Source organism: Pseudophryne corroboree, chromosome 2 (assembly GCF_028390025.1).
Source record: "Pseudophryne corroboree isolate aPseCor3 chromosome 2, aPseCor3.hap2, whole genome shotgun sequence".
Lineage (NCBI taxonomy): Eukaryota > Metazoa > Chordata > Amphibia > Anura > Myobatrachidae > Pseudophryne > Pseudophryne corroboree.
In genome coordinates, this window is record NC_086445.1 from 62,102,891 (window position 1) to 62,123,002 (window position 20,112).

Sequence of the window (20,112 nt, forward strand, 5' to 3'; positions counted from 1 at the left end):
CTTCTTGTTGAGACGAGACGCCATCATGTCGATTAACGGAATTCCCCAACGCTTTGTCACCTCTGCAAATACCTCTTGGTGAAGAGCCCACTCTCCCGGATGGAGATCGTGTCTGCTGAGGAAATCTGCTTCCCAGTTGTCCACTCCCGGTAGGAAGACTGCTGACAGGGCGCTCACGTGTTGTTCCGCCCAGTGAAGGATTCTTGTGGCCTCCGCCATTGCCGCTCTGCTCCTTGTTCCGCCTTGACGGTTTATATGTGCCACCGCTGTGATGCTGTCTGACTGTACCAGGACAGGTCGACCCTGAAGAAGGCTTCTTGCTTGTAGCAGGCCGTTGTAAATGGCTCTTAACTCGAGAACATTTATGTGGAGACACGCTTCCTGGAGCGACCATCTCCCCTGGAAGTTTCTTCCTTGGGTGACTGCACCCCAGCCCGGAGAATTGCATCTGTTGTCAGAAGTACCCAGTCCAGGATACCGAACCGGCGACCTTCCAGGAGGTGAGAACTTTGCATCCACCACAGGAGAGAAATTCTGGCTCTGGGAGATAGACTTATCTTCCGGTGCATGTGCAGGTGAGACCCGTCACATTTGCTCAGCAAATCCCACTGAAACACCCGGGCATGAAACCTGCCAAACGGAATGGCTTTGTACGCCGCAACCATTTTCCCCAGAACCCGAGTACAGTGATGGATGGACACACTCTTCGGCCGCAGAAGTTCCCTGACCATCGACTGCAGTTCTAGAGCTTTTTCTTCTGGAAGAAATACTCTTCGTAACTCCGTGTCCAGAATCATGCCCAGAAAAGACAGCCGAGTGGCCGGAATCAACTGAGATTTCGGCAAATTTAGCACCCAACCGTGCTGCCGGAGCACCAACAGTACCAAATTCACACTCCTCAGCAAGCGTTCCTTGGACCTCGCCTTTATCAGGAGATCGTCCAAGTACGGGATAATTGTAACCCCTTGCCTGCGAAGGAGAACCATCATTTCTGCCATGACCTTGGTGAAAATCCTCGGGGCCGTGGAAAGCCCAAACGGCAACGTCTGAAATTGGTAATGAGAATCCCGTACCGCAAACCTTAGGAAAGCTTGATGCGGAGGATAAATCGGGACGTGTAAGTAGGCATCCTTTATGTCCACTGACGCCATAAAATCCCCCCCCCCCTTCTAGGCTGGCAATCACCGCTCGAAGAGATTCCATCTTGAACTTGAAAACTTTCAAGTATGGATTGAGGGATTATAGGTTCAGAATCGGTCTGACCGAACCGTCCGGTTTCGGCACCACAAAAAGGCTCGAGTAGAACCCCTCCCCCCGTTGAGACGGGGGAACGGGAACAATGACCCTCTGAACACACAACTTTTGTATTGCTGCCAGCACGACCTCCCTGTCCGGAAGAGACACTGGCAGGGTCGACATGAAAAACCGGTGAGGGGGCGTCTCCTGAAACTCCAGCCTGTAGCCCTGAGATACAATCTCTAGAACCCACGGATCCAAGTCCGATTGGACCCAGACCCGACTGAAGAACTGCAGACGGCCCCCCACCAGTACGGACTCCCCCAGGGAAGCCCCAGCGTCATGCGGTGGACTTGGTAGCGGCAGGGGCGGACTTCTGGTCCTGGGCGCCTGACACTGCAGGCGACTTCTTTCCCCTTCCTCTACCTTTTGAAGCGAGAAAGGACGAACCTTTTCCTCGCCTGTATTTATTTGGACGAAAGGACTGCATCTACTGATGTGGTGGCTTTTTGTGTTGTGTGGGAACATAGGGAAGAAAAGAGGACTTACCCGCCGTCGCGGTAGAAACCAGGTCCGCCAAGCCTTCCCCAAACAGGACATTACCTTTGAAGGGTAACGCTTCAATAGCTCTCTTGGAATCGGCATCAGCATTCCATTGATGGATCCACAGCGCCCTCCTGGCCGAAATCGACATAGCATTGGCTCTTGACCCCAAGAGACCAACATCCCTTGCCGCATCCTTCAGGTAATCTGCAGCATCCTTGATATAACCAAGAGTCAAAAGAACAGTATCTTTATCACGGGAATCCATATCAGCAGCTAAATTCTCAGCCCATTTAGCAATAGCACTACTCACCCATACCGACGCCACAGCAGGTCTGAGCAATGGGGTCTGGGACTGAGGGTCGACCGCACAAAGGTCGACACACCTTAGGTTGACGCCAATTGGTCGACACACCTTAGGTCGACATGGACAAAAGGGCGACATGGACAAAAGGTCGACATGAGTTTTTTATGTTTTTTTACTGTCGTTTTCTTCGTAGAGTGACCGGGAACCCCAATTAGTGCACCGCGTCCCCTCGCATGGCTCGCTTCGCTCGCCATGCTTCGGGCATGGTGCCTTCGCTCCGCTACCGCTTCGCTCGGCACACTTTACTGTTCCAATCGTAGTCCACGTGGATCGTTAAGTATGAAAAGGTTCAAAAAAAAAGAAAAAAATCGCGAAAAACTCATGTCGACCTTTTTCCATGTCGACCTTGTTCTGTCGACCTTTTGTCCATGTCGACCTTTTGTCCATGTCGACCTAAGGTGTGTCGACCAATTGGTGTCGACCTAAGGTGTGTCAAACTTTGTGCTGTCGACCTGGAGTCCGGATACCTGAGCAATGCACCCGTATTAGTGAAAATGGACTTCAGAGACGTCTCCAGCTTGCGATCCACCGGATCCTTGAGAGCTGCCGTGTCAGGAGACGGAAGCGCCACCTTCTTAGACAAACGAGATAAAGCTTTATCAACATTAGGAGATGCCTCCCATTTTCCCCTATCAATAGATGGAAAAGGATACGCCATGTAAATCCTCTTGGGAATCTGCCACCTCTTGTACGGCGACTCCCAAGCCTTTTCACAAAGAGTATTCATTTCATGAGAGGGGGGAAACTGCACCTCAGGTTTTTTCTCCTTAAACAAGCAAATCCTTGTTTCCTGTACGGCAGGTTCCTCAGAAATGCGTAACACATCTTTTATACCCACAATCATGTACTGAATACTCTTAACTAATCTTGGATGTAAAGGAGCCTCAGTGAAGTCGACATCGGACTCAGAATCCGTGTCGGTATCAGTATCTACCACTTGAGTAAACGGCCGCTTTATCGACCCCGCGACCCCTGTACCTGCGACAAAGCATCCTCCATGGATTTTTTCCACACCTGTGTCTGTGATTCAGATTTATCTAATCTCTTTGATAAAGAAGTCACATTAGAATTAATTGTATTCAACAGTGCAAGTAAGTCAGGTGTCGGCTGCGTCGACAGAGCCAACTCCAGACCCGCATCTGCCCCCCCCATAACCTCCTCCGGTGAATAACATTCAGCCTCAGACATGTCGACACCTAGTGTCGACCCACCGACACACACATACAATGCCTCAGCCAGGGGACAGGCCCACAAGGAAGCCTGGATAGAGAAACACAGAGGGAGTATGCCAGCACACACCCCGGCGCCCATATATTCCACCAACGAAATATATGTACCAGCGCTGACCAATAATACCAATTAAGCACCAGGTACTGTCCCCCCCGATAAGCTCCCCGTTACGTTAATGGAGCTTGTGGAGGTCCCGGACCAGCGTCTCCTGCCTGCATGTGAGGAGAAATTGGCGCCTGTGAGCCGCTCGGATAAGCTACGCCCCCTCCCGGCGCGCTTCAGCCCTCCAAATTCAAAATCACGAAAATGCCGGCGGGGGTCACGAAAACGGTGCCAAGGCACCGAACAAGCATCTGCCGGCCCAAGAAGACTCAGTAACATGCTGTCCAGGGCGACCCCCCCAGCGCCCTGCACCCTGTGAGTGCTGGAGGAAGTGTGTGTGTGTGGGAGCATGGAGCGCAGCGTTACCACTGCGCTGTACCTTTACCGAAGTCTTCTGCCGTCCTAAAGTCTTCTGTTCTTCTCATACTCACCCGACTTCTGTCTTCTGTGAGGGGGGTGACGGCGTGGCTCCGGGAACGAGCAGCTAGGCGCACCAAGTGATCGAACCCTCTGGAGCTAATGGTGTCCACTAGCCGAGAAGCAGAGCCCTTAACTAAGAAGAAGTAAGGCTGCTTCTCTCCCCTCAGTCCCACGATGCAGGGAGCCTGTAGCCAGCAGGTCTCCCTGAAAATAAAAAACCTAACATAGTCTTTTCCAGAGAAACTCTGGAGAGCTCCCCTAGTGAGTGTCCAGTCAGTCCTGGGCACAAAGTCTAACTGAGGTCTGGAGGAGGGGCATAGAGGGAGGAGCCAGTTCACACCCAGTTTAAAAGTCTTTTCAGTGTGCCCAAGCTCCTGCGGATCCCGTCTATACCCCATGGTACTTTTGAAGTCCCCAGCATCCTCTAGGACGTAAGAGAAATGAGCCTTAGATGCAATGTAATGCAATACAACGCAGAAGCAAGCTTCTGCCGAGTTAAATGATATGTGGTATGCCTACATTCTCTGTGTGACAGCGACTGTATTTGCACACAAAATGCTCTGCTACACTGTTTTCCCGGAAAACACTAACATTTAATTTCGGATGCAGAAAGAGCCGCTATCACACACAGTATATAGGCATGCCACATATCATTTTAATCAGCAGAAGCTGCTCCTTATTGCATTACATTGCATCCAAGATGCATTTATGCGTCAAAAGATGCAAAAAAGGCGCTAGTGAGTGACATGGCACTCACACGTTACGTGTAACGTGACTTATAGCGCATGGAGCAAAGTTGTAAGAGGGCACATCTGTACATTATTTGTTTCAGGACTTGGCTTTGTAACTAGACAGATCTTTATGAAGCTTTGCACACCACAATCTGCCACTTTGAGCCCAAATACCGTGAAACAGAGGCGGACAGGTGAAAAACAACCCAATTGCTGGGCCTGGTTTATCTGTTTGGGGTCACTGTCCAACTTCCAATCTATAGTCACGGACATGCTGTGGTTGGAGCAACGGAGATACCTACAGATATATTTACTAACCACAGCCCTACATTATGTTTATGCCTGAGAGACAGACAATAGTGATTTCTTGTACACATACATTGTCTGCCACAGGGAACAACAGAATAACAGAAAAGCTACCTACTTGTTGGTCACAGCCTGCATGAACTCATCAATCAAGTCATCGTACTCCTTCCCACGAACTCTTTTGTGCTTCAATCCAATATATAAGGGGTCATTCAGAAGGGTCTGGAACAAAACAAGCAGATGTATTAATGAAAGACAGAAAGAAATGTATCACGTTGGGTGTCAGCAGAGTAGCGGGAAGATGTGCCGACACCGTCCGACTTTGTGTCTGTCCTAAACCAGCATCACAACAGACAGTACATCTACGCAGAACTCCAGTCCTGTCGTCATTACCGCATTCCCTCAACCCATTTGCACGGTTTAATCCACCCATCGTCTATTCTGATCCTAGACACGTCACATGTTAATTCTGGAGCTCACCCGGTTTAATTGCTCGAACCTACAGAATTGCAGCGACATTTTGTAGCTTTGGATACAACTAAATGAAGAGGACTCCATCTTTACAGTATAATAACCCATCAAGAGCAAAGCTAAATAATTTAATACACTAAATCCATATAACCGTTGTTCAAATCACACCAAATGGCCACATTTAGTGCGTCACAGACATTGTTACAAAGCCACGCCAAACGTCTCGCCAGATACTTTTTCTTAAAATATGTGCATTGTAATACAACAAAAGTATAATGCACAGGTACAATGACTGCTGGCCCGGGCATTTAATGCAGCTTCTGTGTGCCACTCCAGCAGAGAAAAAGGCTAGGTGCATCAGCGCCAAACCAACGCCATTCCAACGCGCATACTAAATCAGGTTCATTCTAGGCGAATGAGTGGTAAGAGAGTCTGCAGATGAGGTCTCTGCTCCTCCTGTTACGCCCAGTGATGGGCCAGTGTTTACAGCCGCAGCCAGGCGTCACCTACAGCAAACTAACTCTCTCCAGGATGACATTGAGCTTCAGTGCTAGTGAACTTTTCATGAGATTTCCTGCTGCATTAGGATGTGTTGGCTGCTAATACTTGGAATAATTTGCAGAAGCTATTCCTGGGGTCACACAGCACTCCACATCAGTCAGTTTAATCGCCCACTCTGTGCTCTCGGGAGTCATCCGCCGTATGTGCAAATCAGCACTTCCTGTCAATCATCTTGACAATTGAGCTTGCGGAACAGCCCTGGTAAGCTGAACTGTTGGGAACTAAGAATAATATTAAAAAGAGACTTTAAAAAGAAAAAGAAAGAAAAGGCCCCTTTTGTGAAAAGGGTCTGTTTTGTAGATTTAAAATTGTCAATGTTTCTTTCATTTTTGGGTAGATGTGCCAGTATCTATACTGACCCCACTGTCGTGACACACGCCGTTTAAACTTCTATTGAAATGAACAATCTTGACAATAGGGGTTAAGTTCGATATGCCGGTGGTCAGAATACCAACCGCGGCATCCCGATAGTGGAAATCCTGACAAGGGCAAGGTAAGTATAGTTACCTTTATCCAATGCCCCCTAACCCTCATTTTCTGCAGCCTTAACCTAACCCTCCCTTCCTGTAGCCTTAACCTAACCCTCCCTTCCTGCAGCCTAACCCTAGCCCTCCCTGGGGGTGTCTAAACCTATCCCCCCCCCCCTCCCCGCAGCCTAAGCCTAACTCCCCATTCCCGAAGCCTAAACCTAAACTCCCCATTCCCACAGCCTAATTCTAACCTCCCCATCCCCACAGCCTAAACCTAACCTCACCATCCGTACAGCCTAAACCTAACCTCCCTGTCGGCCCGGAAATCACTAATTCGGGATCCCGGTTGTTGAGATTCCGGTGCCGGGATGGTGATCCTAGCTGGGATGCCGGCACTGGTATTCCGAGAAGTGTCAAGATTCCTGCATCTGTATTTCTACTGCTGGGATCCCGACCAGATCCCAACAAAAGCAGGTGCAAGTTAGATATATTGGGGGAGGTTCAAATGTTTGAAAAGTCGGTTGGGAGTCTGTTTTTTCCTATCTAATAGACCGGAAAAAACAGACACCCAACCGAATTTTCAAACATTTGAATCTCTCCCGTTGGGACTATTGTATCCAACCAACCATTATAGATTAATGGGTAGCGATTATGTTTTCAAATTAGACCCTTTGGGCCCATTAAGTAAAATTTAACAAAATAAAGTGACTTCTCTTTTTAAATTTGAGATTTACTAAAACGTTAAAAAGGAAAGATGTTGCCCATAGCAACCAATCAAGTTTTAGCCATCAATTTTGTCATTGGAGTTGTTGCTTGTTGCAGCCAATCAGACTCTAGTTATCATTTTCAACAATGTACAAGATAAATGACAGCCAGAATCTAATTGGCTGCAAAGGGCAACCGTCATTATTCCTCTTTTTAAGTCTTAGTAAATCTACACCAAATACTCGTTTGTTCTTTTATTAAGTAAACAAAGATAACTTACTTTATTAATGACATCTTGGTCAATGGTCAATTCAAGGATGTATCTGACTTTATATTAGTTATGATAAATTGATTCATAAATAGTAAAAATAATTCCCACTCCCACTAAGCGATTTTTATGCCCAAAAACTTTGGAAACTCCAAGAAAGTTTAAAATAGCATAATTTATACTGTTAATGTGTTGACGTGGGGGGCAATGAATAACGACAGGGGTTCTGGAATGTACGAATCTCGGAGATGGATGGAAGGTCAGATTATTCTCAGCTGACATATTCCGTTTCATACAAACATTGCGTCATCTCTTTCCTATGCAAAGACAAGAGCTGCTCATCAGATACAAGAGTGCTGTCCATCAGTTTCTGCGTAACAAAAATCTGCTCTCCAGTATCTGAGAGCTGATGAATGACAAGAGGAGATATGACTCAGAAGACTTCTCTTGGACTGTGGTGCTGCATTATTTATTGCCTGCAAATACAGCACATTCAGTTCAGTCTGTCAAATTAGAACATTTCAGAGATACCATCTACTGTATAAAACATTACAAACAGCAGCTTTGTGCGGTGACTCAGACATATCTGACTTTAGGATGAACTCTTGTTCCTCAGCATATGCTGCTATCTGAGTCCATTACAGTCGCAGAGTATTTCAGGCCAGGGACTGAGCACTTGTCCCTGTGTTTGGGACAGTATCCGGCTCTGGTGTGCGCTGGTGGTACCCCCGTTTGAAAGACCGCCAACCATCTAGTTAAGGGGTCTATTCATGAAGCAGTGAAAAGTGTGGAGAAGTGAGCCTGTGGAGAAGATGCCCATGACAACCAATCAGCTGCTCCGTACAATTGTACAGTATGCAAATTGTAAATGTTACTTCAATGCTGATTGGTTTCCATGGGCAACTTCTCCACTGGCTCACTTCTTCACACTTTTCACTGCTTCATGAATAGGCCCCTAAGGTTTTAACGATTTCACTTCATAGGTCCATCTCTATGACATGACCTCAACAGAAACAGTCCAGGGTTCAAGAGGTGACAAAGAAGTCACACAGCGAAACATAACGGACACAGAGTATGGCCAAAGCTCACAATATCACCCTTACCCAAGTTCTTGATCTATCCAGCCTCAACCAAATCTGTACAACCACTTTCCTTATCTTCTTTCAATGTGTAAGTCAAAAGCTCTTTACCCAAGGTGAAGTGGTAGTAGCATGGCTAAGCAACACCTACAGTTATATACAATACAAGCTACAGCAAACCCTTTTCAAACATAAAACAGAAGGACTTAGATGACATGGCCAGTGTAAGGCTTTACCACTTCCAGGCCTGGTGCTCTGACAGACATGGAGCTATTGAGTGCAGGAAAGTGTAGCATTGCTCTAAAAATATAACTATACACAAATTGTATCTCAGGGGTGATAAACCTGGCTCTATGTTAGCGAAAGCCCTGAAATCTCAACTCCAGAAGTCTTATGTTCACTCAGTCCAAGACTCCGAAGGGCGTAGGGTCCATACCTTTCCACAAATGGCAGGGGCCTTTCAATCTTACTTTATGGATCTCTATAATGTAAGAAAAGACCAATCTTCGTCTGATGTTCTCTCATCCGTGGAGGCAGTCAATGATTATCTCTCTTCTGTAAATTACCCTCAGTTATCTGGAGATAATGTAGAGTTTCTTGAACGGCCCTTTGCTATTGAAGAATTGGAACTGGCCCTATCTGCTACTCCTCTTGGGAAGAGTCCTGGACGGTTTCCCAGTGAGTTATTATACAGTAAATCGTTGAAGTCATCCCTCATGCCACTGTTTTTGAAAGCATGTAATGCAATAACTGCTGAGAATGTGTTTCCCCCCTAACCTTTGGAGGCGCATATTTCTATAATTCCTAAGCAGGGGAAAGACATCACTCAGTGCTCCAGCTATCGACCTATCTCCTTACTAAATAATGATATCAAACTCTATGCTAAAATGTTAGCTAACCGGCAAAATCACCTTTTGCCAACTTTGATCCATGGAGACCAGGTGGGGTTTGTGAGGGGCAGGGAAGCCAAGGATAATACCACACAAATCATTGACCTTATCCATCATGCCGTGCGTAACAGCGAGACTATGATTCTTTTATCTACGGACGCGGAGAAGGCCTTCGACAGGATTAACTGGCAGTTCATGGAAGGTCTTCTCCATCGTTTAGGACTGGGGCCATATTGTTTACACAGGATACTTGCTCTTTATAACAGTCCCTCCGCGCGAGTACGTCTTAACGGGGCTTTATCGGACCCATTTGAGATTCGGAATGGTACGCGTCAGGGATGCCCTTTGTCTCCTCTTATTTTTGTCTTATGTATGGAGGCAGTGGCGGGGGCGATCCGTTCAAATGATAATATTAGGGGTCTACAGCTTGGTGGCTCTGAATATAAGTTGGCCTTATTTGCCGACGATCTTCTTGCTACCGTAACTGCTCCGCTGACCTCTCTCCCTGCCCTTATGCATGAATTTAACAGATTTAGTCAAGTATCTACGCAAAATCTGTAGCAATGAATATCTCGGCGCCCCCCTCTATGGTGAATAGTCTTAAAGGATCGTTCTCCCTTTCCTCTGGAATCCGTCCCAGCTTAAATATCTAGGGATCCTGTTGTCTCCTAATACGGACTCCTTGTTTAAACTTAATTTTCTTCCACTTCTCAAGCAAATTAAGGCGGACTTTCAAAAGTGGTCCCTATTGAAGCTATCCTGGTTGGGTAGATCGAATGTAATCAAAATGAGTACTCTCCCTAAGGTTTTATACTTACTACAATCTCTACCGGTTACCATACCATCTTCCTTTTTTAGGGATCTGCAAAGTCTGGTGGGTCGATTTATTTGAGGATCGCTTGGACCCCGCATATCTCGAGCTACTCTAATTCAAAACTGAGTTCAAGGCGGCCTTCAGCTGCCCTGCTTCCTAGCATACTATCATGCTGTTCACCTTGCTAGGATTGTTGTCGTCCTCCCGTGAATGTCTAGATGTCCTCGCCTCGCTCACCCCACTTTGAGTCCTACACTTCAATGCTGGCAAAAATACAATTATTATTATTATTATTATTATTACCAGTTATTTATATAGCGCACACATATTCCGCTGTACAGAGAATATTTGCCCATTCACATCAGTCCCTGCCCCAGTGGAGCTTACATTCTATATTTCCTACCACATGTACACAGACACATTCACGCTAGTGTTAATTTTGTTGGGAGCCAATTAACCTACCAGTATATTTTTGGATTGTGGGAGGAAACCGGAGTACCCGGAGGAAACCCACGCAAGTACGGGGAGAATATACAAACTCCGCACAGGTAGGGCCATGGTGGGAATCGAACCCATGACCTCAGTGCTGTGAGGCAGTAATGCTAACCATTACACCATCCGTACTGCCCCGATTCCTGAATACAAGAATCTTTCAGATTTTAAAATCGGGAATTCCTTTATCTACACCCTTGTTAAATAACCCTGATTTCCCCCCAGGTATGCCGCCCTTCAGACTGCCCTCCTGTTCGAATGCGGGTATAACTTATATCCACCACTTAGTTATAAGCTCTGGCGTTTGCTCCTTTGAGGATCTGAAGAGGAAATATGACCTTCCGGCTAATTCCTAATTCCTTTTGGTGTTACTTGCAGGTTAGGCACTTCATCTATTCTTCTGGGAAACACGCTCTGTCACCCCCCCCCCCCCCTTCCCCCACTAAATTTGATTCTTTTGCCTGACTGTTAGCCCTCCTAGACATTTAATATCGCAGCTCTATCGTTTGTGTCTCACTGATATGACTGCTGGCCCTCCCTCTTATGTCTCGGCTTGTCAAGGCGAGTTACGTAGAGATATGATGGAAGATCAGTGGACCTGTATTTTTACTCACACTTTTGCTAGCTCCTCTTCACTTCAAGTGTTAGCTACCCAATATAAACTTTTAGCCCGTTGGTATAGATGTCCAGTACAGTCCCACCAGATGCATCCCAACGTACCCTCTACATGTTGGCGATGCAATCAGGAATCAGGTACTCCTCTCCACATATGGTGGAGTTGTCCAGTTTTGAAGCGTTTCTGGTTAACAATACGTGGTTTGCTCAAAAATTACTGGCCTTACACTACCCAACACGCCTGAATTCTGGCTGTTTAATCTAATGGAGATACCTATCTCAGTTTCTAAAACATCGCTTCTTTGGCATTTGATGAACGCCGCAAAGGCAATAATACCCTGTTATTGGAAAACCACCTCATGCCCTCCTATCTTCCGTTGGTTTCAGAGGCTTGATCATTATATGTTAATGGACGATTATCATCCTTTATTAAATCACCCTTGTTAAATTCTACCGCCACTTGGAGTAACTGGATGGCCTTTAAAACTACACCTGACTATCAAGCCCATCTAGCCTCCCCCTTATCTGATACCCTGTAAACGTCATTGCGTATTCTCTACTCCCCTTCTTCTATCCTACGTCTCTCTATCTTATATTTTCTGTTTCTTCTATTTCTTTCTTATCGGTATTCTCCTTACGGTTGTATTGATGATGTCTGTTAATATTCCGTTCTTATACTGACAACTGCATTGACAATTGTACAGTTATGTTCAATGGAATATTGATTGTTCTTCACGTTTATCTGTTTGAAGCCTCGACGGCCTCAATTGTTTATCTGCTCTTCTTTAAACTAATAAAAACAGATTGTACGAAAATATAACTATTTGCCAGTGGGTGGTCACAAGTATTTAGCACTTAATAACAGCATTGAAGTTGGCCATACACAGCAATACCGCAGCTGAAATCTACTGTTTGACCTATTATAGTCTCAAAGTGACTATCTCCTGTGTGAGGGGCCATCTGCCAACCACACAAGATGAAAGAGGTCCATGCCTTCAACGGATAGATCTTGTCCACTTTGCCAAAATTTGCCGAAACTAGACACTTTTGCCCTGTGCAAAAGGGGACCTTTCAATGCAAGTTGATTTGTCTAAAGCAGAAGTATACACAGTATGTAATAGATGCATAGACTTCCTAGAACTAAGCACAAGACTTTGTGCACACCACACATGGCTACAGGTAGTGATCCACTACAAGAGTGCTTCTCAACTCCAACTCTCGAGTACACCTGACAGGTCATGGGGGGTCATTCCGAGTTGATCGCTCGCTAGCTATTTTTTGCAGTGCTGCGATCAGATAGTCGCCGCCTATAGGGGAGTGTATTTTTGCTTTGCAAGCGTGCGATCGTATGTGCAGCCGAGCACTACAAAAACGTTTTGTGCAGTTTCTGAGTAGCTCAGAACTTACTCAGCCGCTACGATCACTTCAGCCTGTCTGGTCCCGGAATTGACGTAAGACTCCCGTCCTGCAAACGCTTGGACACACCTGCGTTTTTCCAAACACTCCCAGAAAACAATCAGTTGACACCCACAAACGCCCTCTTCCTGTCAAGCTCCTTGCGATCGGCTGTGCGAACGGATTCTTCGTTAAATCCATCGCTCAGCAATGATCTGCGTTGTACCTGGACGACGCACTTGCGCATTGCGGTGCATACGCATGTGCAGTTCTGACCTGATCGCAGCGAAAAATCCTAGTGTGCGATCAGGTCAGAATGACCCCCATGTTTTCTGGATATCCTTAATTGTGCACAGGTAAGACAATCAGTTTTACTGGGTCAATAATTATCACAGGCAGGAATCCTGAAAACATGACCTGTTGAGGTGGTACTTGTGGACTGAAGGAGAGAACCCCTGCACTACAAGACAAGATTAGAGGTTCACAATTTGATAAAGGGTGATGATCTCTGTAATAGGCTCAGTGTATATGTTTCCCATATGCCTGGATTACAAAGTGCCCTCTGGACAGACTGATGTGACTGTAAGTGAATATAGCTTACAGGTGTGTATATGGGCTCATTACAGTTCTGGCAACACTGCGCAACCTCCTGAACTACTCATGTGTGGGCGTACAAGAGGCCTTATTCAGGTTTTGTTAGCAAACCAAAAAAGCACACTAATGGCCAAAACCATGTGCACTGCAAGGGGGGCAGATGTAACATGTGCAGAGAGAGTTAGATTTGGGTGGGGTGTGTTCAAACTGAAATTTAAACTGCAGTGTAAAAATAAAGCCGCCAGTATTTACTCTGCACAGAAACAATATAACCCACTCAAATCTAACTCTCTCTGCACATGTTACATCTGCCCCACCTGCAGTGCACATGGTTTTGGCCATTAGTGTGCTTTTTTGGTTAGCTAACAAACCTGAATAACCTCAATGTGTGATAACTGCATATTGTTGTCACGCCCAAGTCTTATCAGTAATGTCTCGGAGCACCTGGGGCCGCATTGTCCATTTTACTAATAAGGGAATTTTGTCAAGTGCAAAAGAGGTGATGCAAAACAGGATCCAGGTGACACCATAAGCTCAGAAGATATTCAGTCGATTTAAGCTTACATTAAACTAGTGCAATCAGTCACTGTAATAGCAGATGCTGCGTAGAGGAAGCCAGGTGCAGTACAAGGCTCCTTGCACAAGTAGTCACAAGTGACTGCACTATTTATTTTTGCCTGAAAATGCGTCTAAAGCTGGGTGATATATTTGAGTGAAGAGTCTTGATATCGCAAGTGGGTCAGCGGGTGTATACAAAGGATATGTCTGAATGACATCGTTCACAGACAAATTGTGTCGGCTGTGCAGCACAGCCAATGGCCAATATATCTGCAGATATATCGGTGCATCTAGCGGTGTGTCGGCATCTGCTGACTGCCCGTACACTTTCTGCAGGACTGATGTCATAGCTGGGTGTGCAAATTCAAATGCCCACCCAACTGGATGGCAGGACCGACACAGCGAGACCGACATAGCAAGAGGCTAATTGGTAAGTGTATATGCTTAGCTGAATCAGCTGCTCTGTCGGCACGATGGCGGGTCTGCAATCAATGCAATGTGGTGTGTGTAACCAGCATAGGTCTGAATCTGTATACAAAGTGCTAAAATGCAGGGTCCACAGATATTTTTCACGGCAAGTTCCGTTCTGCTTCATCTACAGACTCAGACTCAGATATACCAGTGTCGCATATCAAATTAAACAGCGCAGCAGTGATGCAGCTTCTCGTATCCGTTTGCGACCAAGATCATTTACAGGCTGAGTTTAAAAAAAATGACAGGCGCTGATTGGTTGGTACTTTATCTCCCGCCAAGCTTTGATACATCTTCCCCAGAGCATGGCGTGTGAGCTATCCGGACAATCAGAAGGTGAGGAATCATAGTGCATTTGTAATGAGCACAATCGTTATGCATTGATCGCGGAGGCAAATAACATTAATAATTCTCTTATGTGGGCATTATCATTTTATCATTATATTAGAAGGCAAAATTAATAATTCATTTTTATTAAGACAGCAATAGTATGTATTAATTGTATTAAACGGGCAATATTAAATTAATTTTCTGGGGGGTTAATCAACAATAACGTGTTTTTTTTAATGACATGGAAAACATTTATTATTTATATGTAGACATTATTTATATAACCATAAAATAATAAATGTTACGCCTATCATCAATTAACAATGAATATTGCCCCTTAATATTATTAATACAAAATATTGCCTTTTTAATAAATTAAACATTAATTGTGCCGCCTAATATATTAATAAAATGATATTGTCCACGTAAGAGAATTAATAACATTATTTGCCTCTTTATTCAAGACATAACGATTGCCCCAATTTTAAGTGTATTGTGATTCCCCACTTTCTGATTGGCCAGATAGACGCAATGCTTTTATGGGGGTTTGACCAAACCGCCAAGATGGTTTCAAACCCCAGGCAAAACCAACGCATGGCCCTTCGTTTTCTCATCTCGGCAGTTTTTGGCTTAGAGTTTGGACCTCATTAAAGAGCAAATGTCATCTTCATATGAATCCACACTAACAATTTTATGTTCATTCACTGCATGTGAACGAGCCATCAAGTGCATGTCTAATAATAAAACAACTACTCAACATAGTTATAAAACACAATAAACACAACACAAAGCAGATCATTTGCATTAATGAGAGCGAATTACCTCGTTGTCCGTGCCAACATCCAGTAACACAGGAAGACATTGCTGCGGATGTACCCCCCCGCAGGCTGTATAGAGGGCCAGCTTGCCCACCGGAATGCCCATTCCGTAACTGCCCAGGTCCCCAAGTCCCAGAATACGCTCGCCATCCGTCACAACGATCGCCTGCAAATAAAGAAAAAAAATTCAGACATACTGCAATGAGGGGTGGGAGACACTTATCTCTCGGGTAGGTCTTCCACAAAGTTTCTACTTGGGTAACCCTACCTGTTTCCTCTTGCACAATGAGAAATCACAGTTTACAGACAGACAGACAGACAGACAGATAGATATATGCATATATATATGGGAACTGTTTCTTTAGGGAGCGCCTAATGTTTATAGATTTCTAGGGATTAATATCCTTTGGATTTATATCTATAATACAAAGGTTATCCAACCTCTTACACCAAGCTATTTAGTGAGTACAACAGCATCAGTCTTTTCCAAGATATACATATATTTATTAAAAATACTTTCTTAAAATATTCATAAAATTGTTTTGTTATTATTGAAGCCCTATTACGACAAAAATAAGAATTTACTTACCGATAATTCTATTTCTCGGAGTCCGTAGTGGATGCTGGGGTTCCTGAAAGGACCATGGGGAATAGCGGCTCCGCAGGAGACAGGGCACAAAAGTAAAGCTTTCCGATCAGGTGGTGTGCACTGGCTCCTCCCCCTATGACCCTCCTCCTAGCCAGTTAGGTACTGTGCCCGGACGAGCGTACACAATAAGGGAGGAATTTTGAATCCCGGGTAAGACTCATACCAGCCACACCAATCACACCGTACAACTTGTGATCTAAACCCAGTTAACAGTATGATAACAGCGGAGCCTCTGAAAAGATGGCTCACAACAATAATAACCCGATTTTTGTAACTATGTACAAGTATTGCAGATAATCCGCACTTGGGATGGGCGCCCAGCATCCACTACGGACTCCGAGAAATAGAATTATCGGTAAGTAAATTCTTATTTTCTCTATCGTCCTAGTGGATGCTGGGGTTCCTGAAAGGACCATGGGGATTATACCAAAGCTCCCAAACGGGCGGGAGAGTGCGGATGACTCTGCAGCACCGAATGAGAGAACTCCAGGTCCTCCTTAGCCAGGGTATCAAATTTGTAGAATTTAGCAAACGTGTTTGCCCCTGACCAAGTAGCTGCTCGGCAAAGTTGTAAAGCCGAGACCCCTCGGGCAGCCGCCCAAGATGAGCCCACCTTCCTTGTGGAATGGGCATTTACATATTTTGGCTGTGGCAGGCCTGCCACAGAATGTGCAAGCTGAATTGTATTACACATCCAACTAGCAATAGTCTGCTTAGAAGCAAGAGCACCCAGTTTGTTGGGTGCATACAGGATAACAGCAAGTCAGTTTTCCTGACTCCAGCCGTCCTGGAACATATTTTCAGGGCCCTGACAACATCTAGCAACTTGGAGTCCTCCAAGTCCCTAGTAGGTGCAAGGCACCATAATAAGCTGGTTCAGGTGAAACACTGACACCACCTTAGGGAGAGAACTGGGGACGAGTCCGCAGCTCTGCCCTGTCCGAATGGACAAACAGATATGGGCTTTTTTGAGAAAAAACCACCAATTTGACACTCGCCTGGTCCAGGCCAGGGCCAAGAGCATGGTCACTTTTCATGTGAGATGCTTCAAATCCACAGATTTGACTGGTTTTAAACCAATGTGATTTGAGGAATCCCAGAACTACGTTGAGATCCCACAGTGCCACTGGAGGCACAAAAGGGGGTTGTATATGCAATACTCCCTTGACAAACTTCTGGACTTCAGGAACTGAAGCCAATTCTTTCTGGAAGAAAATCGACAGGGCCGAAATTTGAACCTTAATGGACCCCAATTTGAGGCCCATAGACACTCCTGTTTGCAGGAAATGTAGGAAACAACCGAGTTAAAATTTCTTTGTGGGGCCTTCCTGGCCTCACACCACGCAACATATTTTCGCCACATGTGGTGATAATGTTGTGCGGTCACCTCCTTTCTGGCTTTGACCAGGGTAGGAATGACCTCTTCCGGAATGCCTTTTTCCCTTAGGATCCGGCTTTCCACCGCCATGCCGACAAAACGCAGCTGCGGTAAGTCTTGGAACAGACATGGTACTTGCTGAAGCAAGTCCCTTCTTAGCGGCAGAGGCCATAAGACCTCTGTAAGCATCTCTTGAAGTTCCGGGTACCAAGTCCTTCTTGGCCAATCCGGAGCCATGAGTATAGTTCTTACTCCTCTACGTCTTATAATTCTCAGCACCTTAGGTATGAGAAGCAGAGGAGGGAACACATACACCGACTGGTACACCCACGGTGTTACCAGAACGTCCACAGCTATTGCCTGAGGGTCTCTTGACCTGGCGCAATACCTGTCCCGTTTTTTGTTCAGACGGGACGCCATCATGTCCACCTTTGGTATTTCCCAACGGTTTACAATCATGTGGAAAAAACTTCCCGATGAAGTTTCCACTCTCCCGGGTGGAGGTCGTGCCTGCTGAGGAAGTCTGCTTCCCAGTTTCCATTCCCGGGATGAAACACTGCTGACAGTGCTATCACATGATTTTCCGCCCAGCGAAAAGTCCTTGCAGTTTTTGCCATTGCCCTCCTGCTTCTTGTGTCGCCCTGTCTGTTTACGTGGGCGACTGCCGTGATGTTTTTCCCACTGGATCAATACCGGCTGACCTTGAAGCAGAGGTCTTGCTAAGCTTAGAGCATTATAAATTTACCCTTAGCTCCAGTATATTTATGTGGAGAAAAGTCTCCAGACTTGATCACACTCCCTGGAAATTTTTTCCTTGTGTGACTGCTCCCCAGCCTCTCGGGCTGGGCTCCGTGGTCACCAGCATCCAATCCTGAATGCCGAATCTGCGGCCCTCTAGAAGATGAGCACTCTATAACCACCACAGGAGAGACACCCTTGTCCTTGGATATAGGGTTATCCGCTGATGCATCTGAAGATGCGATCCGGACCATTTGTCCAGCAGATCCCACTGAAAAGTTCTTGCGTGAAATCTGCCGAATGGAATTGCTTCGTAGGAAGCCACCATTTTTACCAGGACCCTTGTGCAATGATGCACTGTTTTTAGGAGGTTCCTGACTAGCTCGGATAACTCCCTGGCTTTCTCTTCCGGGAGAAACACCTTTTTCTGGACTGTGTCCAGAATCATCCCTAGGCACAGCAGACGTGTCGTCGGGATCAGCTGCGATTTTGGAATATTTAGAATCCACCCGTGCTGTTGTAGCAGTATCCTAGATAGTGCTACTCCGACCTCCAACTGTTCCCTGGACTATGCCCTTATCAGGAGATCGTCCAAGTAAAGGATAATTAAGACGCCTTTTCTTCGAAGAAGAATCATCATTTCGGCCATTACCTTGGTAAAGACCCGGGGTGCCGTGGACAATCCAAACGGCAGCGTCTGAAACTGATAGTGACAGTTCTGCACCACGAACCTGAGGTACCCTTAGTGAGAAGGGCAATTTTGGGACATAGAGGTAAGCATCCCTGATGTCCCGGGACACTATATAGTCCCCTTCTTCCTGGTTCGTTATCACTGCTCTGAGTGACTCCATCTTGATTTGAACCTTTGTAAGTGTTCAAAAAAATTTTTTAGAATAAGTCTCACCTAGCCTTCTGGCTTCAGTACCACAATATAGTGTGGAATAATACCCCTTTTCTTGTAGTAGGAGGGGTAATTTAATTATCACCTGCTGGGAATACAGCTTGTGAATTTTTTCCCATACTGCCTCCTTGTCGGAGGGAGACCTTGGTAAAGCAGACTTCAGGAGCCTGCGAAGGGGAAACGTCTCGACATTCCAATCTGTACCCCTGGGATACTACTTGTAGGATCCAGGGGTCCTGTACGGTCTCAGCGCCATGCTGAGAACTTGTCAGAAGCGGTGGAACGCTTCTGTTCCTGGGAATGGGCTGCCTGCTGCAGTCTTCTTCCCTTTCCTCTATCCCTGGGCAGATATGATCTTATAGGGACGAAAGGACTGAGGCTGAAAAGACGGTGTCTTTTTCTGCAGAGATGTGACTTAGGGTAAAAACGGTGGATTTTCCAGCAGTTGCCGTGGCCACCAGGTCCGATGGACCGACCCCAAATAACTCCTCTTCCTTTATACGGCAATACACCTTTGTGCCGTTTGGAATCTGCATCACCTGACCACTGTCGTGTCCATAACATCTTCTGGCAGTTATGGACATCGCATTTACTCTTGATGCCAGAGTGCAAATATCTCTCTGTGCATCTCGCATATATAGAAATGCATCCTTTAAATGCTCTATAGTCAATAAAATACTGTCCCTGTCAAGGGTATCAATATTTTTAGTCAGGGAATCCGACCAAGCCACCCCAGCTCTGCACATCCAGGCTGAGGCGATCGCTGGTCGCAGTATAACACCAGTATGTGTGTATATACTTTTTATGATATTTTCCAGCCTCCTGTCAGCTGGTCCTTGAGGACGGCCCTATCTATAGACGGTACCGCCACTTGTTTTGATAAGCGTGTGAGCGCCTTATCCACCCTAAGGGGTGTTTCCCAACGCGCCCTAACTTCTGGCGGGAAAGGGTATACCGCCCATAATTTTCTATCGGGGGGA

The 20,112-nt window shown here is 45.9% G+C and overlaps 1 protein-coding gene across 3 annotated transcripts in view; it reads right to left on the reverse strand.

Moving 5' to 3' along the window:
- Positions 1 to 20,112, reverse strand: part of ME3 (malic enzyme 3) — a 336,344-nt gene that overhangs the window by 165,946 nt on the left and 150,286 nt on the right. For all 3 annotated transcript variants that reach the window (XM_063951375.1, XM_063951373.1, XM_063951374.1), the window contains 2 exons: positions 15,471 to 15,632; positions 5,054 to 5,157 (listed from right to left, as the gene is read on the reverse strand). In XM_063951375.1, the coding sequence (XP_063807445.1) occupies positions 5,054 to 5,157; positions 15,471 to 15,632 (266 nt within the window). The remainder of the gene's footprint in view (positions 1 to 5,053; positions 5,158 to 15,470; positions 15,633 to 20,112) is intronic.